Here is a 20082-nt window from a genome sequence, read left to right as displayed (position 1 = left end):
TTTCAAGAAAACAGACCACACACACAGTACTCTATGCCTTATATTTCTCATCACTAATGGTTGTTTTAATCGGGGTGAGTTTACACAGTCCAGTACTCACATGAGTTTATTTCCCTTATCTGTATCCCAAGTGGATCTTTGATCATTTACAGTAAAAGTTCCCCTACCACAGTTTGTACTGTTCATTTTTCTCTGAGGCCCTGTCACATAGATGGGCAGCTCACCACGGCTTTCAGTCTGTTTCTGAACAAAATTCAAAGGGCCAATTCTCAGGGCCGGTCCTACCATTAGGCATAGTGAGGCAATTGTCTCATTTGGCAAATGCCCCCTCAGCTGGAGGTGCCACATTGCCTGGGCATCCCTAAACTAGCCTGTTGTTCTCAGTGTGAGAGAGAATGTTATCCTGTTCCCAGTGTTGAGTTAAGGTCCAGCTGGCGTCTGTATATGGAAGAGTAGTGTCATCTTTTCCTTTATCACAAGCAGTCAAATGTCTTGGGCTGGCCCTAAATGAAGTACCTAGAAGGATCACTTCCTCTCGCATTGTCCTGCTCTGAGTCATCCTGCCAGCCTGAGTCAGGCAGGTGGAAACTTCTCCTTCTCTCTCCCAGTTCTGTTGTCTCCCTCACAGACACAACTTCTTTTGCTCGTGTTACTTATTAATACTCTTGATACAATATAAATGGAACAACAAGATCAAGAACACTCATGGTGCAATATAAACAAAACAACAAGATCTTAATTCTGATGCCCTGAACTCCGAGCTATTGTCCATTCATCCAGCAGCTCCAAATTGGTTTTCTTCAAGCTTGAATATCTCTAGGCACCCATTCCTGAAAACAAACTAAGGGGAATTTGCCCATCCTGGTTACAGACAGAAAGCCAAAGGTAGGCCTCTTCCTCAGAGGCCCAGGAATAGCCCTAGCAACACCCCTATGCACCCATAAAGATGTGTGAACTATATTGCTGCACTATCCATTCAGGCACTCTCAATTTTATTTTTGAGAGCTTCCCAGCATGTTTCCAAAAGGTGTGATAAGCCTGCCATTTATTAATGTTTCAAGGATCCTGCCTTAAATCATACATGAGGATTTTGTTCCAGGGTTTTCCCTTGATCACTTTCTCCAGTCAGAAGTTCTTCAGATGTTGGATAAAATGTGTGAGAACACATGATGTTTCCATGGTTGTTTTTTCTTGGAACCCCTTTCTCACCCACTCCTATTTCACCCCTGCCTTCACCAGAATCGGTCCAGAACACAAAACTGGATTCTTTGGTCCAAGGTTGTAGGCCAGGTTCACTTATTCCTGCTAAAGTAATTCTCTTTATGCAAAATTCTATTGCTATTTTCCCCATTGTTTAATTTAACATGGTCTTGGATGGATCAATCATGCCTTCATTTCAGTATCAGGGTGCTTCCAGACAGGAGTTTTCTAACTCTACTCACCCTTAATTTCATTTGAGAGTAAAATTTGGCTCTTATCAGAAGCATATGGTGACTACTAGAGAACCATGGATACAATCCTATTAATATTTCACACCATGGATACAATCGTACTAATACTTCAAGCAATTTTAATCAGGGAACTACACATACACTCAGATGGTTTTCTTCTGAGCAGATTGTGCTGGCGTGACCGATAGAGGAATGGACTTCAAACATTCTTAAGAACATAAGAAGGGCCATGCTGGATCAGATCAAAGGTCCATCTAGTCCAGCACTTTGTTCACACAGTGGCCAACCAACTGTTGACCAGGGACCAACAAAGCAGGACACGGTGCAACAGCACCCTCCCCCCTATGTTCCCCAGCAACTGGTGCACACAGGCTTACTTCATACTTGGAAATTCTTAAATAACAAAGTGTTGCCATGTGGAGGGCTACTGTTCAGGGTTCCAGACAGCCGGCCATGTCCTCTTCCAGGATACTGTATACCATTACTACCACCCCCAACAGCATTCCATAACCACTGAGAATGTTCAGTCTCCATTGGACCATCTGGAGGGGAGAGGGTTAAAGTTATTTTTTTTAAAAAAAAAGGTTTATTTATTTATTTATTTATTTATATTTATTTATTAAATGATTTGTAATTTGCCTTTAAAGGTATGACTCATTCAAAATGGCACCTTACTTTGGGGGTTTCCATGAATGTGCCAGTAATTTCCTCTAGTTTCTCAGTGCCCCTACTTTCAGCTGTTGGCACACAGCACCTGAATTCCCTATTAGAGAGAGTGATTCTACCACCCCTACGTTCCCAATTTGGGTTCCTGTACAGTTCATAACATAGTTCAGAACTTTACTGGGCCTTGCAAAACTGTTTCTGCTATGTCGGAAAATCAGCCCCGAGTATAAGGAGGTGGTTCTTCTAAATAAATAAATAAATAAATGAGTGATTTAGATCTGGATACACCTGGTAATTTATCTACATTTGGGTTACTGGCACCTGAATATGTAAACTGACTCAACTGCAAAGCCCTGTGCTTAAGGACGTACGGGAGACCGGGGCAGGATCTACACTATTCATTACACCGTTGTTTAAGTGCATTGTTGCGTCCTCCCTTGCTACGTTACAAAATGCAACTTGAGCCCAGTCAATCGAAATACCTTTTCTTCTATCGTTTTACCCGGGCACACTCTTCTTTAGAACGTTCTTCATTATGCTCATACCGGCTCTGAAGTAAACTTCCTTCTTCCGGTGACTCTGAGCTAGACCTGCCGGGATAAGCCGGCAGGGAGGTGGGGCGACGCGTAGGGACGAGGGAAGCCCTGCAGCGTCTTAAAGGGGCCACGTGCGCCCCGAAAGATAAGCGGTTTTTTAAAAAAATTAAGCCTCTGTGATCTCTTTCACCGCCCTCCCTCCCCCTCCCCCTCCCCCTCGTCGCGTTGTGCCAGCTCTCCCTCCCCTAGAAAAGCCCTCACTTGTTCTAATCAGGAAGCAAAGACCATGGTCACGAGACATGACTTTGAAAGACGGCATTGAATACAACGAAAGGTTGGGGCACATTGTTAGTTTTAAAACGATTTTAACAGAAAGTGGAACGGTTTTAAAAGTCAGAAGAAACGTAACAACAACAGCATCACGTGACTGCTGACGTCATCTCTGCCAACTTGTTACGTTTCATCTAGACAAGTGTAGACGGGCTCCTGGGTGTGGGTTATGACGACCGTACAACAGCTCTCACTTGGAGTTCCAGTCATGAGTCACCAGGCCCAAAGCCTCCATATTGTGTCTGCTTATCTTGCTGTTGGGATGCTTTTTCATTCTTGGTTCCACTGCTTTACCAAAGGGCACTTTAAACTTGCACAGAATAATACACCAAAAATTGATTTTATTTTGCTTTTTAACTGAGCGGGATAAAGTTTCATCTAAACGACCATGTTTTTCCTCTGTCCTGGTGATTATTTTTTCATGAAAACGCACAACATTCAATATGCAGAGTTTAAGCTCCAGGCTTCTGAGCCACTTGGGCTCTGCAGAATAACGCAGCATGGGGAGAGGTTTTATAAATATCACGCGCATCTTTTGTTTGGAAGCCTTTCTTTCAAAACAGAAAAACTGGCAGCTCCAACATCACTTGGCTTTGAAGTCCAAATTGACAGCAAACATAAAACATCGTATCTTGAAGCCAAATCTGATGCGTACGTTGTCTAAAGCAACAAATGTGCAGAAACGTTTGTTTCATAATGTATGCGCAAGAAACATAAAATAAGACACAGATTAGGACCAGAGGGGAGCTTCTTCAGGCTACAGAAAAATACAGTTCAACTATTCTATCGGGTAGATAGTTTGCAAAACTACTCTCATTTATACATATCCCCTATCTAGAGACACTGGAAAAGGCACAATTTTAATGAAATATAAGTTACTAAGGGGAGCTGAGATCTCAAAAAATCCTAGGCTTTTCCCCATGCTAAGGGTGTCCATCCCTGGAAATTCCGGTTCTTTATTTGGACTGGCGGCATTCTGTGGTGCATACGACTCGTTTTATGTCTGCAAGCCAAGCTGCCAGCTGTTCCTCCAAACTCCGGGAATTTTTGTGCATTTTTTAAAAGTTTCTGAGCAATTCACGCAAATTACAGCCTACAATTCCCAGCATTCCCAAGTCAGGATCCCCCAGCCATGACACTAGAGAAGGGGAGGTGTTAAGCCTTCTCCCCCCCACCATTTTTGTCATGAAATTTTGTCACCACCCTGTTGATTCCATTGTTTTCTTTTTTTAACCCCTCATCTTTGGGGGGGGGGATTTCAGGAGAAAAATGGTTGGAGAGAGAAGGCTTAACACACACACACACACAATCCCAGAGTACAGTGGTTCCAATCCAAATTGGGACCATATGCACTTACCTGAGAGTAAGCAAAACTGCCCTGCATAGATTAGAAGAACATTTAGCTTGGCTCTCGCCTTACCAGTCTATTACTTGATCTTCAGCTTGTCTGTGATGTCTCCTAACTCTGGCTCTCAGTCCTTGTCTGCCACATCCATTACCTGACCTCCAGCCCATTTATTTATTTAAAAAAACTGTATACTGCTCCATATCTGAAACAGATCCCTGAGCAGTGAACATAAGAAGTAAAACAGTAAAAGATACAAAGTTTAAAACACCATCAAAATTAAAAACAAAAACAAAACAGAATGCCAGTAAAAAACATGGCTGTCAATTAAGGAACGCTTCCTGGAATAGAGCTGTTTTCAGGAGACGCCGGAAGCAGCACAGTGTTGCTGCCTGCCTGACCGCCAGGGGCAGGAAGTTCCAGAGAAAGGGGGCCACCACACTGAAGGCTCTTCTTCTGGTGGACTCCAGTTGGGCTATAGGTCCATGTGGAACCACTAGGAGCATTCTTAATCACACTCTCCTGCCTCTAGTCCATGTGAGCATCACCTTACCCATGTCAGATGGAATCCATGGCAGCCTGTCACAAGCTAGGACTCTCACTTGATAGAGATACCATAAAGGGGGGTGTACATGAAGGCAGGCATTGGGAGATGATTGGGGCAGCAAGATTTCTTAAAGTGTTGGTCCTCAGAGTTGCGGGGGGGAGAGGCAGGAGACACAGTTTGGGCTCTCCTTCGGGCCCGGATCACAATACCAATGTGGCTTGTGCCACACCCACTCATTCCCACCAGCATCACATTGCTCTGGTCTGCTTTCTAGGGCTTGCACAAAGGAGGAGGTGTGAAAATGCAACCTAGCCCACAGATGTGCCTTCAGATATTCTGCATTGAAACCATGCTAATTTAAAACAGCTACGGATCTAATTTTCTACATTCCTTTATATAGCACATAGGGTGTATTTTGCATCGTTAAAAAAAAAAACTGGATGATGCTGAAGATCTCACCATCTGAATACTAGGGTACTTTGGCATCAATATAAATCTATTTTACTTTCTCTTTCTTCACAGCATAAGTAGCAAGTGATTGGATTCCATGGCCCTTTAAATGCATTATCCAGTTTTATCTGAATAAAGAGTTTATGATTTAGAGCTTCCTGCTTTCCTGTACTTCATGCTTATTTCCTAAACACAGCACTTCTCTCCAGCGAGAGGGAACATGTGCCAAACGATGCTGCAGGTGTGTTTCCCCAAGCAAAAAAAGCCAGCTAGGCAGAGAGTACAAATTTATATAAATCAATAAATCAGGGGTAGGCAACCTAGTGCCCTCTAGACATTTTAACTACAACTCCAATCAGCTCTGGTTGCCAGGGGTTGTGGGAGAAGTAGTCCAAATCTTCTGGAGGGTCCCGGGTTGCCTACTCCTGAATAAAATAAAATAAAATGCTGTGTCTTCACAACCTAAATTGCTTTATCAGAAGCACCACCAGCCATCTATTCTGGGGACTAGACAGAGGATCAGAGGGCTGGATTCTGACACGCACAGCCCTCCTAACAGATTATCAGTGCTATTGATGACTCAGGCAGCTCCTTGGCTGGGCCCCAATTTCATATACAGTTCCTCCTTTTGGGTCAGGGGGCTGTTTAATAAGGCGATCTCCAGGACTGACCAGGGACACATTTCTGCCTGAAGTGAAGAACAATACAGAGCTCACTTCCATTCCATATATGAAACTTGGGTGCTCTGATGGATGAGCTTTTTTGGGAAACGGACAGGGTGAGTGTGAGCCTGTTACTTCTTCTTGATCTCTCAGAGGCTTTTGATTCCGTTGACCATGGTAATCTCTTGGACAATCTCCATGAGTTGGGAATTGGAGGCACTGTTGTACAGCGATTCAGCTCTTACTTGCAGGGTCAGTTCCAGAGAAGAACATTGGGTGACTGTGCTTCAGGCCCTTGGCAGTTGAACTGTGGGGTGCCACAGAGCACTTTCCTGTACCCAGTGTTATTAAATATCTATGTTAGAAGTGGTCATTAGAAGATCTGGGGAAAGATGTCACCAGTATTTCTCTGTGACATCTGAACTGGGAGAGGACGTGAATGTTTTGAACCAGTGCCTGTATCTAGTTATGGCTTGGATGAAACTGGGGCTAATGAACTGAATGTGAATCATAATAAGACAGAGATCCTATGGGTAGGTGGTTCCCAGGTCTGGGAATTGGGCTGTTTGCCTGTTCTGAATGGGGTTGCACTCCCTCTATAAGGAACAGGTAGCATTTTGGGGGTGCTCCTTGATCCATCGTTGTTGCTGAAGGCCCAGGTGACCCCTTACCAACTTTGGTTGGTGCACCAACTGCACCTATATATACCCGGTCGACCTTTAAGATCATTCACGTGACCCACTGAATGTGGGCTGGTCCATGAAGTCATGAAGAGTCGGAAGCGACTGAACGAATAAACAACAAAGTATCTCAAAGGTGGGCCTTCTCTTCGGAGCACTCTCCCCTGTGCAGTTTGGGAAGCAGAAAACGTAGCATGATTCAAGCACCTCCTGCAAATGCACTTGTTCACCCAGGCATTTTCTGGCTTGTAATTCATTGCAATTAATCATATGCCACTCCATCTTGCTGTTCCTTGTATTGTTTTGTATTGTAAGTGCATGCAGAGGGTCCCAGTTTCAATCCCCAATATCTCCAGGTATTCTTGGGGAGGGAGGGAACACCTGCCTGAAACTGTGGAGAGCTGCTGCCAAGCAAAATGCTGGGCTAGATGGACCAATATTCTGACTCAGAATAAGGCAACTTCTTACGTTCCTGCGTTGAGTGATAGAACCTTCTCACTTAATCGGCCGTATAAAGGTCCTGAAGGCATGCCACTAGAGGGAGATGTGGTCACAGGGACTGCCGGCACATTACCTCCGTCAGATGGTGCTTGAATTTAAAGGTGTGTATGTGTATATAGTTCTCATTCGGTCTTACATCTGAACGTGGATATAAAAAACCCAAGATCTCATCCCCACAAAGGGAGTAGACCTTACCTTTCAGCAAGTGTTAATTTTCAACATTAAAATTAATTTGGACATGATGCGAGTTGCAGCACATCCAGCAATTTTTGAAATGCAATCATCAAATTTCTATGATGCTGAAGTAGTAGCAAGCTTTCTACTATATATATATATGTATATCAAAAAAGTGATGGAGTCCCTGTCTTGAAGATAATGGCAAATAGCCTCCAAACAGCAATCAATTCTCACCCAACTGGTAACATGGAGAAGAATTTACTGCAGACAGTTTAAATCATCAGACTGCAAGTCTCTCACACAATTTCCCCAACCTGGCTCCCTCCAGATGTTTTGAACTACAACTCCCATCAGCCCCTTGTCACTATGGGACATTAGCATGACCATATGAAAAGGAGGACAGGGCTCCTGTATATTTAACAGATAAATAGAAAAGGGAATTTCAGCAGGTGTCATTTGTATGCATGCAACAACTGGTGAAATTCCCTTTGTCACAACTGTTAAAGCTGCAAGAGCCCTTCCTTTTTTTGGTATCTGATCACTCTAGTATTGCTCCTGCAGCTTTAACTGTTGTGATGAAGAGGGAATTTCACCAGGTGTTGCATGCATACAAATGACACCTTCTGAAATTCCATGTTCTATACAACTGTTAAAGATACAGAAGCCCTGTCCTCCTTTCCATATGGTCATCCTATGGGACATTGACATGCATGGTGAGAGTTTTAGTGTATTTATTTATTTTGTTTTGTTTGTGACTTTTCTATACTACCCAATAGCTGAAGCTCTCTGGGCATTTCACAACAATTAAACCATAATTTCAACATGATAAGATACAATATAAAACTACTACTGTTTAAAACTATAGTATAAAATCAAATCAAAAACAAAATAAAACCTAGCAGCAATGCAAAGATTTAAAATACAGTAACAGGTTTAAAACAACAGAAACTGAAAGACTAAAGTGCCTGGGAAAATAAGAAGGTTTTCACCTGGTGCAGGAAAGAGCACAATGTATTGCCAGGTGAGCTTCTCTGGGAAGCTCACTGAAAACATCTGGAAGATACCAGGTTGGGGAAGGCTGCTGAATACACAGATTTGTCAAGCCAATCACACAGAGAGCCTACATGTATTCAGGAGACAGACAAGCCCTCAACCTGTGGACATTTCCAAAGGATCAGGTAGCAGCTGATGGGAAGGACTCCCTCTCTCAGAATACTAGAACCCAACGGGATCATCCCATGAAGCTGATTGGTCAGAGATCCAGGACACATCACAGGAAGGACTTCTTCACACAACTATGGAATTCAGGACCACAAGATGAAACGACAGCCACCACTTTGGATGGCTTTAAAAGGAGATTGGAAAAATTCGTGGTGGTGAAGGCTATCAATGGCTACTAGTCCTGATGGTTATATGCTACCTCCAGTATCAGAGGCAGTATGCCTGAGTACACCAGTTGCTGGGGAACCTGAGTGGGAGGGTGCCGTTGTACTCATGTCCTGCTTGTGGGTTTCCCATGAGCAGCTTGTTGACCACTGTGTGAACAGAATGTTGGGTGAGATGGACCTTGGTCTGATCCAGCATGGCTCTTCTTGTGTTCTTAAGGATATTTTCTTGAGAAGAGAGGGTTGGAACCACTGCCAATGGGAGTAGACCACACTGAGCTAGAAGGACCCATGGTCTGATTCAGTATACAGCAGCATCATATATGTGTGCTATCAGCCCCAGCCCCAGGAATCAATATATTTGAAATAAAAAAATAGGTGACCCTACACCTGGGTAAGGTTTGAGCTTTATAAAAGAGGATGAAAGATCTTTATATTGGGCCCAGAATTGCACTGGCATCCAGGGCTAAGAACGCAAGAGCCGTGCTGGATCAGACCAAAGGTCCATCTAGTCCAGCACTCCGTTCACACAGGGCCTGTCTAGACAACACACTAAGCCATGGTTATGCTGCTAACCCTTTTTCAGCAAAAGGTTAGTGAGAATGTTTCAACAGGGATTACATAGCCACCATGGTTAGGAATGGTTCAGCTGACATGCTAAGCCATCATGTTTAGCTCAAAATGCTTAACTACCATGGCTTAGCATGTCATCTGAACAGGGTCACAATGACCAACCAGCTGTCAACTAGGAACCCACAGGACATGGGTGCAACACAGCATGTTCCCCAGCTCATGTTTCCCATGTTCCCCAGCTTACTGCCTCTGCTACTGGAGGTGACGCATAGCCATCAGGACTAGTGGGGCTGCTAGTGTAATACAGGAGTTGCATGATCCAATTTCTCAGGACCTACCAGTACCAAAGTGGCTGCATTTTGTACCAGTTGAAGTTGGGAAGCATTGAACTGATTTCGCCATGTGAAGTGCATGGTGAATACTTTGTGCATCTGATGAAGTGGGCTGCAGCCCATAAAATCTTATGCAAGTACTGATCTATTAGTCTTGCTTTCATTACAATGGAAGTGCTTGCTAGGGCCTTTAGAAATGGCTGCATGGTCTTCCTGGGAAAACAACAAAGAGTCTTGAAAAGGTCCTAATAACTGAGCTTGTGCATCATTTCAAGCAAGCATGTATATTAAAACTTCATTGGAGTCCTTGTTAATTAGAGGTCTGATTCTTCAGATAAGGATGTCTGGGCAGGAATTGCAGTTTACAGCCCTAGCAAGAGCTTGTAGAAATAGATTCTCTCCCCCTAACTTCTATTTGCAGAGAAATTCAGACTTTCCATTTACTCAAAAATTAACTGGGAACCCTAGTTTTATTTCTGCGTCCAGATGAATTATCCCTCAAACTTCAAAAGGACTGTTGGTCACCCAACTCACAGCCTCACACTTTCAAAATATGACATTTCTGGGAATGAGTTTTACAAACTGAATGAACTGCTTTTCCTGTTTTTGAAAGAAACAAACAGTGTTCTGTTAGAAATCTTGGCAGCTGAAATGTACAAATGTACATTTATTTTTTGTCCAAATATTTTACAAAGAATTATAACACATTGATCGTGTACGACGGGTGTGGTTTTTTGAGTCTACCTCCAATTCTTATACTGGAACTCCATGCCTAGTTTGTACCTCAGCTCCACTTCCACATGGCACTGATGAGCACTCAGTTGAATTAAGATCAGAAGAGCCCTGCTGGATTAGACCACCAGTGAAATCCTCTGCATGTCTACTCAGAAGTAAGTAATAAGAACATAAGAAGAGTCATGCTGGATAAGACCAAGGGTCCATCTAGTCCAGCACTCCGTTCACACAGTGGCCAACCAGCTGTTGACTACAGAACCACAAGCAGGACATGGTGCAACACCACCCTCCCACCCATGTTCCCCAACAACTAGAGTATACAAGCTTACTGCCTCTGATACTGGAGGTTGCATTTAGCTATCAGGACTAGTAGCCATTGATAGCCTTCTCCTCCAGGAATTTATCCAACCCCCTTTTAAAGCCATCCAATTTGGTGGCCATCACCACAGTCCTACCGAGTTCAATGGGGATTACTTCCAGTAAGTGTGTACAGGATTGCAGCCTAACGGTCCATCTAGTCCAGCGATCCTTCTGCAAAGGTGTCCAGCCAGGGAGCAGATGTGATGGACATTTGTTGTCTGCATTGCACCCTGCAGCACCCCCTTTCCACTTTTAAGTGTTGAATGATGGACAGTGAAGCCATGTGAGTTAAGCATGTGCATCAATGGCCTGTTTGTTGCCTGGTGGGGGGAACCGGAGCGCAGAGCAGCATTTTCAAAGACGAACCTGAAGGGGCCCTTGCTTGGTGGGAGTGCAACTGCTTTGCATCCAAGGGATCCCCTGTTCAGTCCCTGCATCTCCAGTTGACAGGGAGATTTCAAGTGCAAATCAGAGCAGACAATACCAGGCTAGACAGGCAAGAAGTCTGATCCGGTATAAGGGAGTTTCCCATATACTTGAAAACTACAGAATCATATTGACACTGCACAAGCTTGTCCCCATGAACCTGCCATGGTTGCACTGCAGAGTTTTACCAAACAATGTGGAGCAGCCAGGGCTGCACTACGAGCGTCATCAGACAAGCGTTTCCCAGCAGGCTCGTTACTGGCCACTCACGGGTCCTTTTGAGGCTGACCTCTGCCTCCCGTGCGTCTCCCGCTCCTTCTGCTCTTTTTCCCCCAACATTTTTTTTTTACTATAACAAAATGTGCCGCCATTTCCTGCTGTGTGCAGGAGAAGCAGCGTGATAAAAAACACCCACTGAACGGGCCATGTGGCCGTTGCTTGCTTCTTCTTTCTTCCCCATGTGAAGAAAGAGGAAGCTGTTCGTCCCTATTGTGGGGCAGACGCAGGAGGCAAAGCTACAGTAGGGAAACACGATTCCCCCCCACCCACCCCATCTGATGAGGCTCTACATCATTCTATGGCCAGGATATTGCCTATATGCCAATGAACTCATGGATGTTTCTGGCACAATGACCACTAGCTTAGATGGCTTTAAGGGGTGGGGTGGGGTGTGGAGGATTAGACAAATGCATGAAGCATAGGTCCTTCATCCAAGGCTAACTAGCTGTGATACCTAAATAGAAATCCTCCCTTCCCCCTGGGTAGATGGGGAAAAAGCTGGGGGGAAGGGGTAGCCATAATTTGGACTGCAAAAACAGCCTGCAGGGAAAGGGTTAAGCTCTGCTGCTGTTGCAATCAAATCTGCATTTCCATTCTTATTTTTATTTTTAAGTCAAGAAGTCAATTGCAGATCCCCTGGCAGGATGGTGGCTTGAGCTTTGAATCCCCAACCGAAATGACGCCCCATGACGAATCACTGCATTGGTTTACTTTAATCCATCTTTCACTTTGCCTCTCCCATCTCTAGGGCCAGCATCATACGTGGAAGCCCAGCTGGGCGTCTACCGACGGCCCACATCTGGCAGGGGTCCACTCACAACAGCCCTCTGGCATCCCTCTTCATCTTCACCACTGCCACACCTGCTAATTCACCTGCCTCTTGCTCTGGCCCAGACAACAGAGGTGCTGGTAAGGAGGAGTCCTGCCTATTTTGCTCACTGGGTTTCTAACTGTCAGCAAAGAATTGCTATCAAAGATGAGCCAAAGGACAAGGAGCTATAACAGCTGGTGACAATGGTGGTGAGAAGGAAAGATTCACTGAGGGAGAGGGTGTCTCCTTGCCCATCCCACCACTCCCCGATTTCTTACACTTGTTCCACCCATATCCTATTATTACTTCTCCTCACCCTGCCACCGAAATTTAGATTTTAAATTTAAGACCTGCTTCTTACCAACACTATTCTGCAAAGCATCGTGTATAGACTGATGGCGCTGTGCACTCCTGGTGCTATATCTCTTAATTCTTCTTTCAGAGGATTTCCCCTGCTTTCAGTTATGCTCTGCCCAGCAAATCAGGAACGTGAACAGGTGTGATAGAAATTGCCTTTCTTTTGGAAGAACTCCATTGGAGGGGGGGAAAGAGGTTTGTGGTGCCTGAAGCTTACATCTGTTGATTCTCTCCTGATTTATGCTAATTTAAAAGGGATTTACAGCTCCCGGATTTTGTTTATTATATGCTTTTGTGAGAAATCCCTTGCGTTCCCCATGGTTACGAGAACTGCTTCCTACAGCCAAATCGTAGGTATAACTTGATTTGGCAGATAAGAAATCCGGAATAAAGTGGGACGGGGGTTACATGTGTATTTCTCTTTGATGCCTTGAGTCCTAAGCTATAGCTATACCATATAAGCAACAAAGCATGTTCAGACAGTGCCCTCCTGAGGAAACCAGAGAAAAAATTAAGTGGCACACATGTGAATATTTATATTGGGAGTAGAACAGCGTGAACTCATTGGCTTCCCATAGAAGTTTTACAATTAAAAGATGGTATAATTGAAACCGAAAGACATGAAAGGGCACTGAATGAGCTAGTGCTTCGTACATGCCCTTATTACACACCTGATAAAAAAGGAAGAAGGAGGAATGGAATTCAAGTAGCACATGGTCATGTGCCAGAGGGAAGTGTCAGATCGAATAAGCAGAAAGCAGACCTCATTAACAGAAAGAAAAGGACTTTGCTCCTAAGTACTTTAACACACTCAGGCTGCTCCTTTCTTTTTAGATCTGCGTCCTCTTTTAATTAGGTTTTTTTTTTTTCCCCAGTGGAGGCTGGTGGCTCTGATGTTCGGTGAAGTAGTGAAGCCTGCTTCACACCTTGGATAGCTCCTTTATTTTATTTATTTATTTATTTATTTATTTATTTATTTATTTATTTATTACATTTCTATACCGCCCAATAGCCGAGGCTCTCTGGGCGGTTCACAAAAATTAAAACCATAGTAAGACAACCAACAGGTTAAAAGAACCAGACTTCTGACTGGTTCTGAATAAAACCCGGAGTAGGTTCACCGCCTCACTGACATCGGAGCCAACAGCCTTCACTGGTTGTTTCCTCATGCCCTGGACCATCCGTGACATTTCTTCTTACATTTGCTGATTCTTCAGTGCAATTTGTGTGTGACCTCAAGACAGACCCTGGCCACTGCATAGAGGGCCAACCCAGTAGAGTGACAGCCTTTGGTACCCAGAACATTAAAAAAAATGGCAGAACGATTCCAGGACCATCCCTGCTGCTTTTGTCCTGTGGTCTTGCGATGGTATGAAAGCCAGCGCAGAACCCACTCTCCATTCTCCAAACTGCGGAAGGAGTTCAGGGTGCTTTCAAGTGATTTCCCTTCTACAGGAAGAGGGATCCAAACCAAACTCCAAACCAAGCTTCTCAGAGCATGGACCCAGGAGGAATTGCAGCATTTTCTCCTGTGCCACAATGATGGCCTCAGCAGGCATGCAGCGCCATCATTCAACCCTTTGACCATCCTTGCGATGGAGCCTGTAATTTCAGTATTATTGAATAAGGTAATCCATTTATTTTCATATTACTGATATGGGAGATGAGGAGGAGAGAATCGTAGCTTCTCGTGAGTTCCTGGCTGAGCTCATGTTTGGATCAGGGCCTCTTTGGTTCACAACTCATATCCCGAGCCACTAGAGTAGCCTTCAGCACATGGCTAGTGTTGTGAAGGATCACACTCCAGCAGGGGCCCCCTGACAAGAGCACCTGGGACTGGCTCCTCCTTTTCACCATTGCCACCTGCTTGCTTACCTGCCTCCCGCTCTGGCCCAGACAGTGGTGGTGATGGTGGTGGTGGTGACAGGGAGAAGAAACAGATGCTCCTGCCGACTTTGCTCACTGGCTCCCTGCTTGTCAAGCCAGCCAGTGGCAGCAATGAGGAGAAAAAGGATGAGGAGCAATAGCAGCTGGAGACCAGGGTGGTGAGAAGGTAGAGTCACTGAGGGAGGTGCTCCATTGAGGCCCCCCAGGGAACTCAGAAATCTGGAGCCAGCACTGCTCCAGGAAGCAGGAGTGCTCCAGCAGTGTACGCACAGGTGGTCAGGCTTCATAAAGCACTGATGCCACGGAGCAGTAAATGCTTGGATGTTATGTAGAGCCTACGCTCGGTCATAGCAAGATAGAAACTGTGTTTGGGGCATGGCAATTTCAGGCCAGCCTATACCACTGGGAAGTGTGCCCCTTCTTTTTCCTAGAGAAGGCCCTGGCTGGTGTTCACTCCCGAGAGGCTACCTGGTCTCATGGCCCTGGTTCAAGCCAATCACAGATTGACACAACAGCCAGGCAGGTGAGGAATCCTCCTCAGTTCACAGTAAGTGATGGGGCTGAATTTGCTAGGAGGGGACAACCAGAATCAAATGGAGGTGGAGCATCACTTATCATTATAGATTATCTCCAACCCACTAATGGAGAAGTCAATAGCTACTTGTTGCAAAGGTTATAAATTACCTCCAGTATCAGTCTGCCTCTGAACACCAGTCACTAGGGGAACATGACTAGGAGTGTGGCATTGTGGTCATAGGCTTCTTATAGGCATCTGGCTGGCCACTGTAGGAACAGAATGCTGGACTTTAGTTAGATCCAGCTCAGCTCTTCATACACTCTCATACTGCACGCAAACCAAATAAAGGGCGATGTACCACTGGCGTGGGGGAGCACCTCTAGTGTGAACATTTCAGTTTAAAACATTTCTCTTTTTTCTTTAAAGGTGAAATTGCTAGTGAAGTTCTTACTACACCTTGATTCAAATTTTAGGGATTGGCTCTGCCGTGTGGGCTGCTAATTGGCTGTGTGTTGTCCTCTGTGTCCTCCTCCTACTCTGTGGTGGCCAAGAGTAGTGTACACACATGGCATCCTCACCCTTCCCAACCTCCAACAAAAGGCCACATTTGTTAAGACTTCTCACGCAACCATGGATATGTCGCTGGAAAGTCAGAAAATGCATTTCTAGCGATTTCCAATCACTACTTGGTGGTTGTTAGACAGACGATCTGCATTTTGGGGTTCCATCAAGGAATATGTGTGGGAGTGAAAGCATCAGTGGTAGCATGCTATCAAAAACAAACCCACCAGATTAGAAGTCTTGAACGGCAGCTACGCATGGCGTTGGGCCCATCAAGTGCCGGGACTTGCCAAAGTAATAAACACGGCTTCCAAGAAACCACTATGAGTTTTTTTTCTCTAAGCTGCCTGTTTCTTAGCTATGGAAGAAGCATTTTGTTTACGGAGACACTAAAATAAAACAGTGTTTTAATATTACAAAAGGGGGGGGGAACCTGGTCCTTTATGGAAAGAGCAAATATCAGCCTCTTTGGAAACTCCCCGTTCCCCAATAAGTGGGAGGATGAGAAGGAAGGATTCGATTTGAGGAAGCAAATGATCCCTGCTGGTTTAAGGAAGCCGACAACCTTGTGTGCAAATCCTTTACTCTTGCAAATAGGCAGATGTCAGAGGCAGCTGCAGTGATCTTCGCTCCTGTTTCCCCAAGCAATTTCCCCCTCCACAGGTTTGGCTAAGCCACCGCCATTTAAAATCCCACCAACAAACGTTTTCTAATCCTGCCCACTTCTTACAGGGCTTAACACCAGCTAGATGTGTGGAAAGCCGACAGGATTCAGCACTCCCACCTCTGGTATTTGGCAAGTTCAAATTCCTATTGGGGACCTAAAGCAACATTAGTGCATAGATTGCATCCAACTCATTTTTCATCCATCCAGCACCTGCACTGATCATTTATTTAGCCACAAAAGCTCAATACTAAATGCTGGGCTGGGTGGGTATGGAGGTGATGCTTTTTATTCTTTACGCACAAGATACCTGCAGACAAACTTCTCGAATGTTAGAGCAGTATGACAATGGAACCAGTTGTGGGCTCTCCCACACTAGAGGCATTCAAGAGGCAGCTGGACAACCATCTGTCAGGGATGCTTTAGGGTGGATTCCTGCATTTAGCAGGGGGTTGCTCAATGGCCTTATAGGCCCCTTCCAACTCTACTATTCTATGATTCTATGACTCTGGGGACACTTTCAGCTGTGTCCCCACTTATGCTCGAGATCCTTGATGACAGCAACATAACCATTGCAGAAGAAAGAAAGTAGAACTATATGACTTGTCAGATAAACTCAGGAGGGTGTGCACTCATTGCTTAGGTGTTACGTTTTAAATCTGAACCCACTAAAGTCAACTTTTGTAACTTTTACAAACTGTCCAGATTGAGTATATTTGCATGGTTGCTCTTATTTTTCCTGACTCTGCAATTTGTGCCATTTTTACACAGTACATTCCGGCTCTGCTCATTACTAAGAGGGCGTAAATTGCAAGAGATACATGCAAGTTCAATCTGGCCTCCTCAACAACCAGGGATGAATCTGAATCTGGCCAAGGGAGGCAGACCACCTATGGAATCAGGTTTTGAGATACCATCAGAGGGAAGCAAAATTATCAATTATTATATATTACTACCACTGAAGGAATGCTTTGTGGATTTTCCACCTTGGACACCAAAACGTCCTTGGGCCATTTCTGAACCAGAAGCACTATACATAAACATTTGCCATGCAGCTAACAAGCAGCATCAGATAGTTTCTTTGCGGAAATGGGTTCTTTTACTGCAGGGGTGGGGTACCGTAGCCATCCAGAAGATGTGGTTGAACTAAACACCCATCATCCCTGACCATTTTCCATGCTGTCTAGGGCTGATGAAAGCTGGAGTCCAACAGCATCCTCACCTGTTTCACTGAATATAATGCTGGTTAAAAGTACTCTAGAGCAGCCTTCCCCAGCTGTGCTACAACACCCATAATCCCCCAGCCAGCTGACATGAGGATTCTGGGTATTGTAGTCCAACGCAGCTGAAGGGTGCCCAGGTTGGGAAAGGCTGTTCCAGAGCGTTGCACACAAATCCCTGAATATTACTGATTGCTACTCAGGTCTATTTAAACCTCTCTTACCTTGCACCACCGATATCCACCCCAACCATCAATTGCCCATTCAGCGAAAGGATCTCATCTCGCAAGCGAACTTTTCCACATTTCCCCGCAGGGCTGTTTTTCTTTAAGTCAGTGACCCAGATGCTTCCCACGTCAAGCACGGGGCCTTTATGCCCTTTCTTTTTTCTCCCCACTCTCCGCTTTTCTCCATAGTCCCCCAAAGCAGGGATGTTCCCAAAGCTTAGGCCAAGAGACTCGGCCTGCCCAGGATCCTTGGTTAGGTAAACAGTACAGATCTCCATGTCCACAGGGCTTGGACCATGTTGCAGTTTGCCTTCCTCCGCCGGGAAGTTCAACTGGATGTACTCCCTCAGCTTCTTAATGGCAGAATGGCAAAGCCTCTGCTCAGGCTCTTCTACTTCTCCCCTCAGGTGGTTCTGCAGCCACCGATAAAGGATGGGAAGAAACAGCACCGCATTCTCCGGAGTGATGGGCATGGTGGTCACTCCAGGGTCCCGTTACGTGAAGAACTGATTCCTGGATTGGCCGATGGAAAGTTGATCAACGCGCCTTTTGGGATCAAAGTGGCTGTGCACTTCATCGACGGCCATGGTGACCGAAACAAAACGTGTGCCCACGCCGAGAGCCACAAACGAACGAAGGTTCTCTTTCTTCCCCAATGTGGCCAAAATGAACAGAACGGCTTTTATGACGAAGAGTGAAGACAGCTGCTCATGAAGGGGAAGGAAGAGATGGGGTCTTCCCGTTTGGCTCTTTCCACAGCTGTCCGTGCAGAAATCACTCAGGCATCCAGTATTCCACTACCAGAGATTATAATTGCTCCTCCACATTCACCAACACCTGCTTGACCTAGAAAGGGAAAAATAGCACAGTTAAAACCATAATTCTCACTGTCAAATAAAGGACTGGAGAGCTGTCTGCTATGCTCATTAACGAGAAAGCTTTTCTTAACATTATTCCATTCGCTCGTTAATTCTATAATCTGTTTATTTTGTTGTTTTTATAAACTCCTGGTTCATCCACGATGTTCTAAAAAGACTGCACAACAGGAACAAGACAGCAGGAACACAAAGACATGTTTATAACTATGCAAATGAATGTTTCTCTCTCTCTCTCTCTCTCTTTCTCACACACACACACACACACACACCCTACACCTTGTATCTCTCTGTCCATCTATGTGAAAACCAGTTTCCAAGATTCTGTCAAACTCTAGGATGACCTTCCCCAACATGGCTCCCTCCTGATGTTTTGGACTACAACTCCCATCATCCCCAACAAAACATCTGGAGGAAAGGCTGCTCTGTCATGATCCTGAGTTGGAGCACAAGGGTGAAAGATCAACGGTGCACACAAGCACATACGGGTCCTCTCCACACAACCTTGCCTGTTGCAATGGCAGCCATTTCACTGGCTATACAATAATAATAATAATAATAATAATAATAATAATAATAATAATAATAATAATATACCGCCCCATAGCTGAAGCGCTCTGGGCAGTTTACAAAGCTTAAAATATTGAACATTAAAAACAAGTATACAAAATGTAAAAACCATAAAAAGCATAAAAACAGACAATATCCAGTTAAAACAACTATTCTGGGGTCAGTTAAAAAACTCAGCCTATGCTGTTAAATGCTTGGGAGAAGGGAAAAGTCTTGCCAAAAAGATAACAATGTTGGTGCCAGGCAAGCCTCCTCGGGGAGATTGTTCCATAATTGGGGGGGGGCACCACTGAAAAGGCCCTCTCCCTTATTGCCATCCTCCGAGCTTCCATTGGGTTTCCCAGAAAGCTTTTCAGAGCAGCCATTTATGCCTAATTCACACATGCAAATCAGCAGCAGTTATTTGAATGGACAACGCTGGGTAACGAAGTCTCCAGTAGATTTTGCCAGAACAGAGCTGTTCAACCCCCTTCTGAGAAATCTCACTACTCTTTTAAAATGCTTTTAAACCCAGGCTTATGAATAAGCCCCCCAAATTACCAGCCTGCAAAAAAAGAAAAGAAAAGTGGGCTGGCTGCTTCACCAACCCAGTTCCTTTGTCACCTATTGCTACCGGGCTAATGCTTCAATGCAAGGGTGTTTTAAGCCACTCTTACACATTCCCATGTGTTTTGCCAGAGTTAACGCCCTCCAAACTAGCCGTCGTTATTACGGTTCTAGATGCAGTGAACACAGCCACAAGTTTTATCTTCTTTATGCCATTTTGCTTCACGTTTATGAAATTCACACATCATGGATTTCAGCCACCAGGAATCCCTACACTGAGCCAATGCAATGCTGAAATTATGGAACCAGACAGGCAGAACCATCCTGGGAAAAACTGGAGGAATTTGGCTTAAATGCCCATCTTTAGGGGTCCTTCTCCATGAGCCCCTGCCAAAGGAAGTGAGGTTGGTGG

At 44.9% G+C, this 20082-nt stretch overlaps 1 protein-coding gene across 2 annotated transcripts in view; it reads right to left on the bottom strand.

The window, feature by feature from the left end:
• Positions 1 to 18216, bottom strand: part of PDZD2 (PDZ domain containing 2) — a 212467-nt gene extending 194251 nt beyond the window's left edge. For both annotated transcript variants that reach the window (XM_063128182.1, XM_063128183.1), the window contains exon 1: positions 17677 to 18216. In XM_063128182.1, the coding sequence (XP_062984252.1) occupies positions 17677 to 18152 (476 nt within the window). In that variant the 5' untranslated portion in view covers positions 18153 to 18216. The remainder of the gene's footprint in view (positions 1 to 17676) is intronic.
• Between the last annotated feature and the right edge of the window lie 1866 nt (positions 18217 to 20082).

The sequence above is a fragment of the Elgaria multicarinata genome, chromosome 6 (assembly GCF_023053635.1).
Source record: "Elgaria multicarinata webbii isolate HBS135686 ecotype San Diego chromosome 6, rElgMul1.1.pri, whole genome shotgun sequence".
NCBI lineage: Eukaryota > Metazoa > Chordata > Lepidosauria > Squamata > Anguidae > Elgaria > Elgaria multicarinata.
The sequence above is the reverse complement of the archived record's forward strand: the minus strand, read 5'-3'. Positions and strand labels throughout refer to the sequence as shown.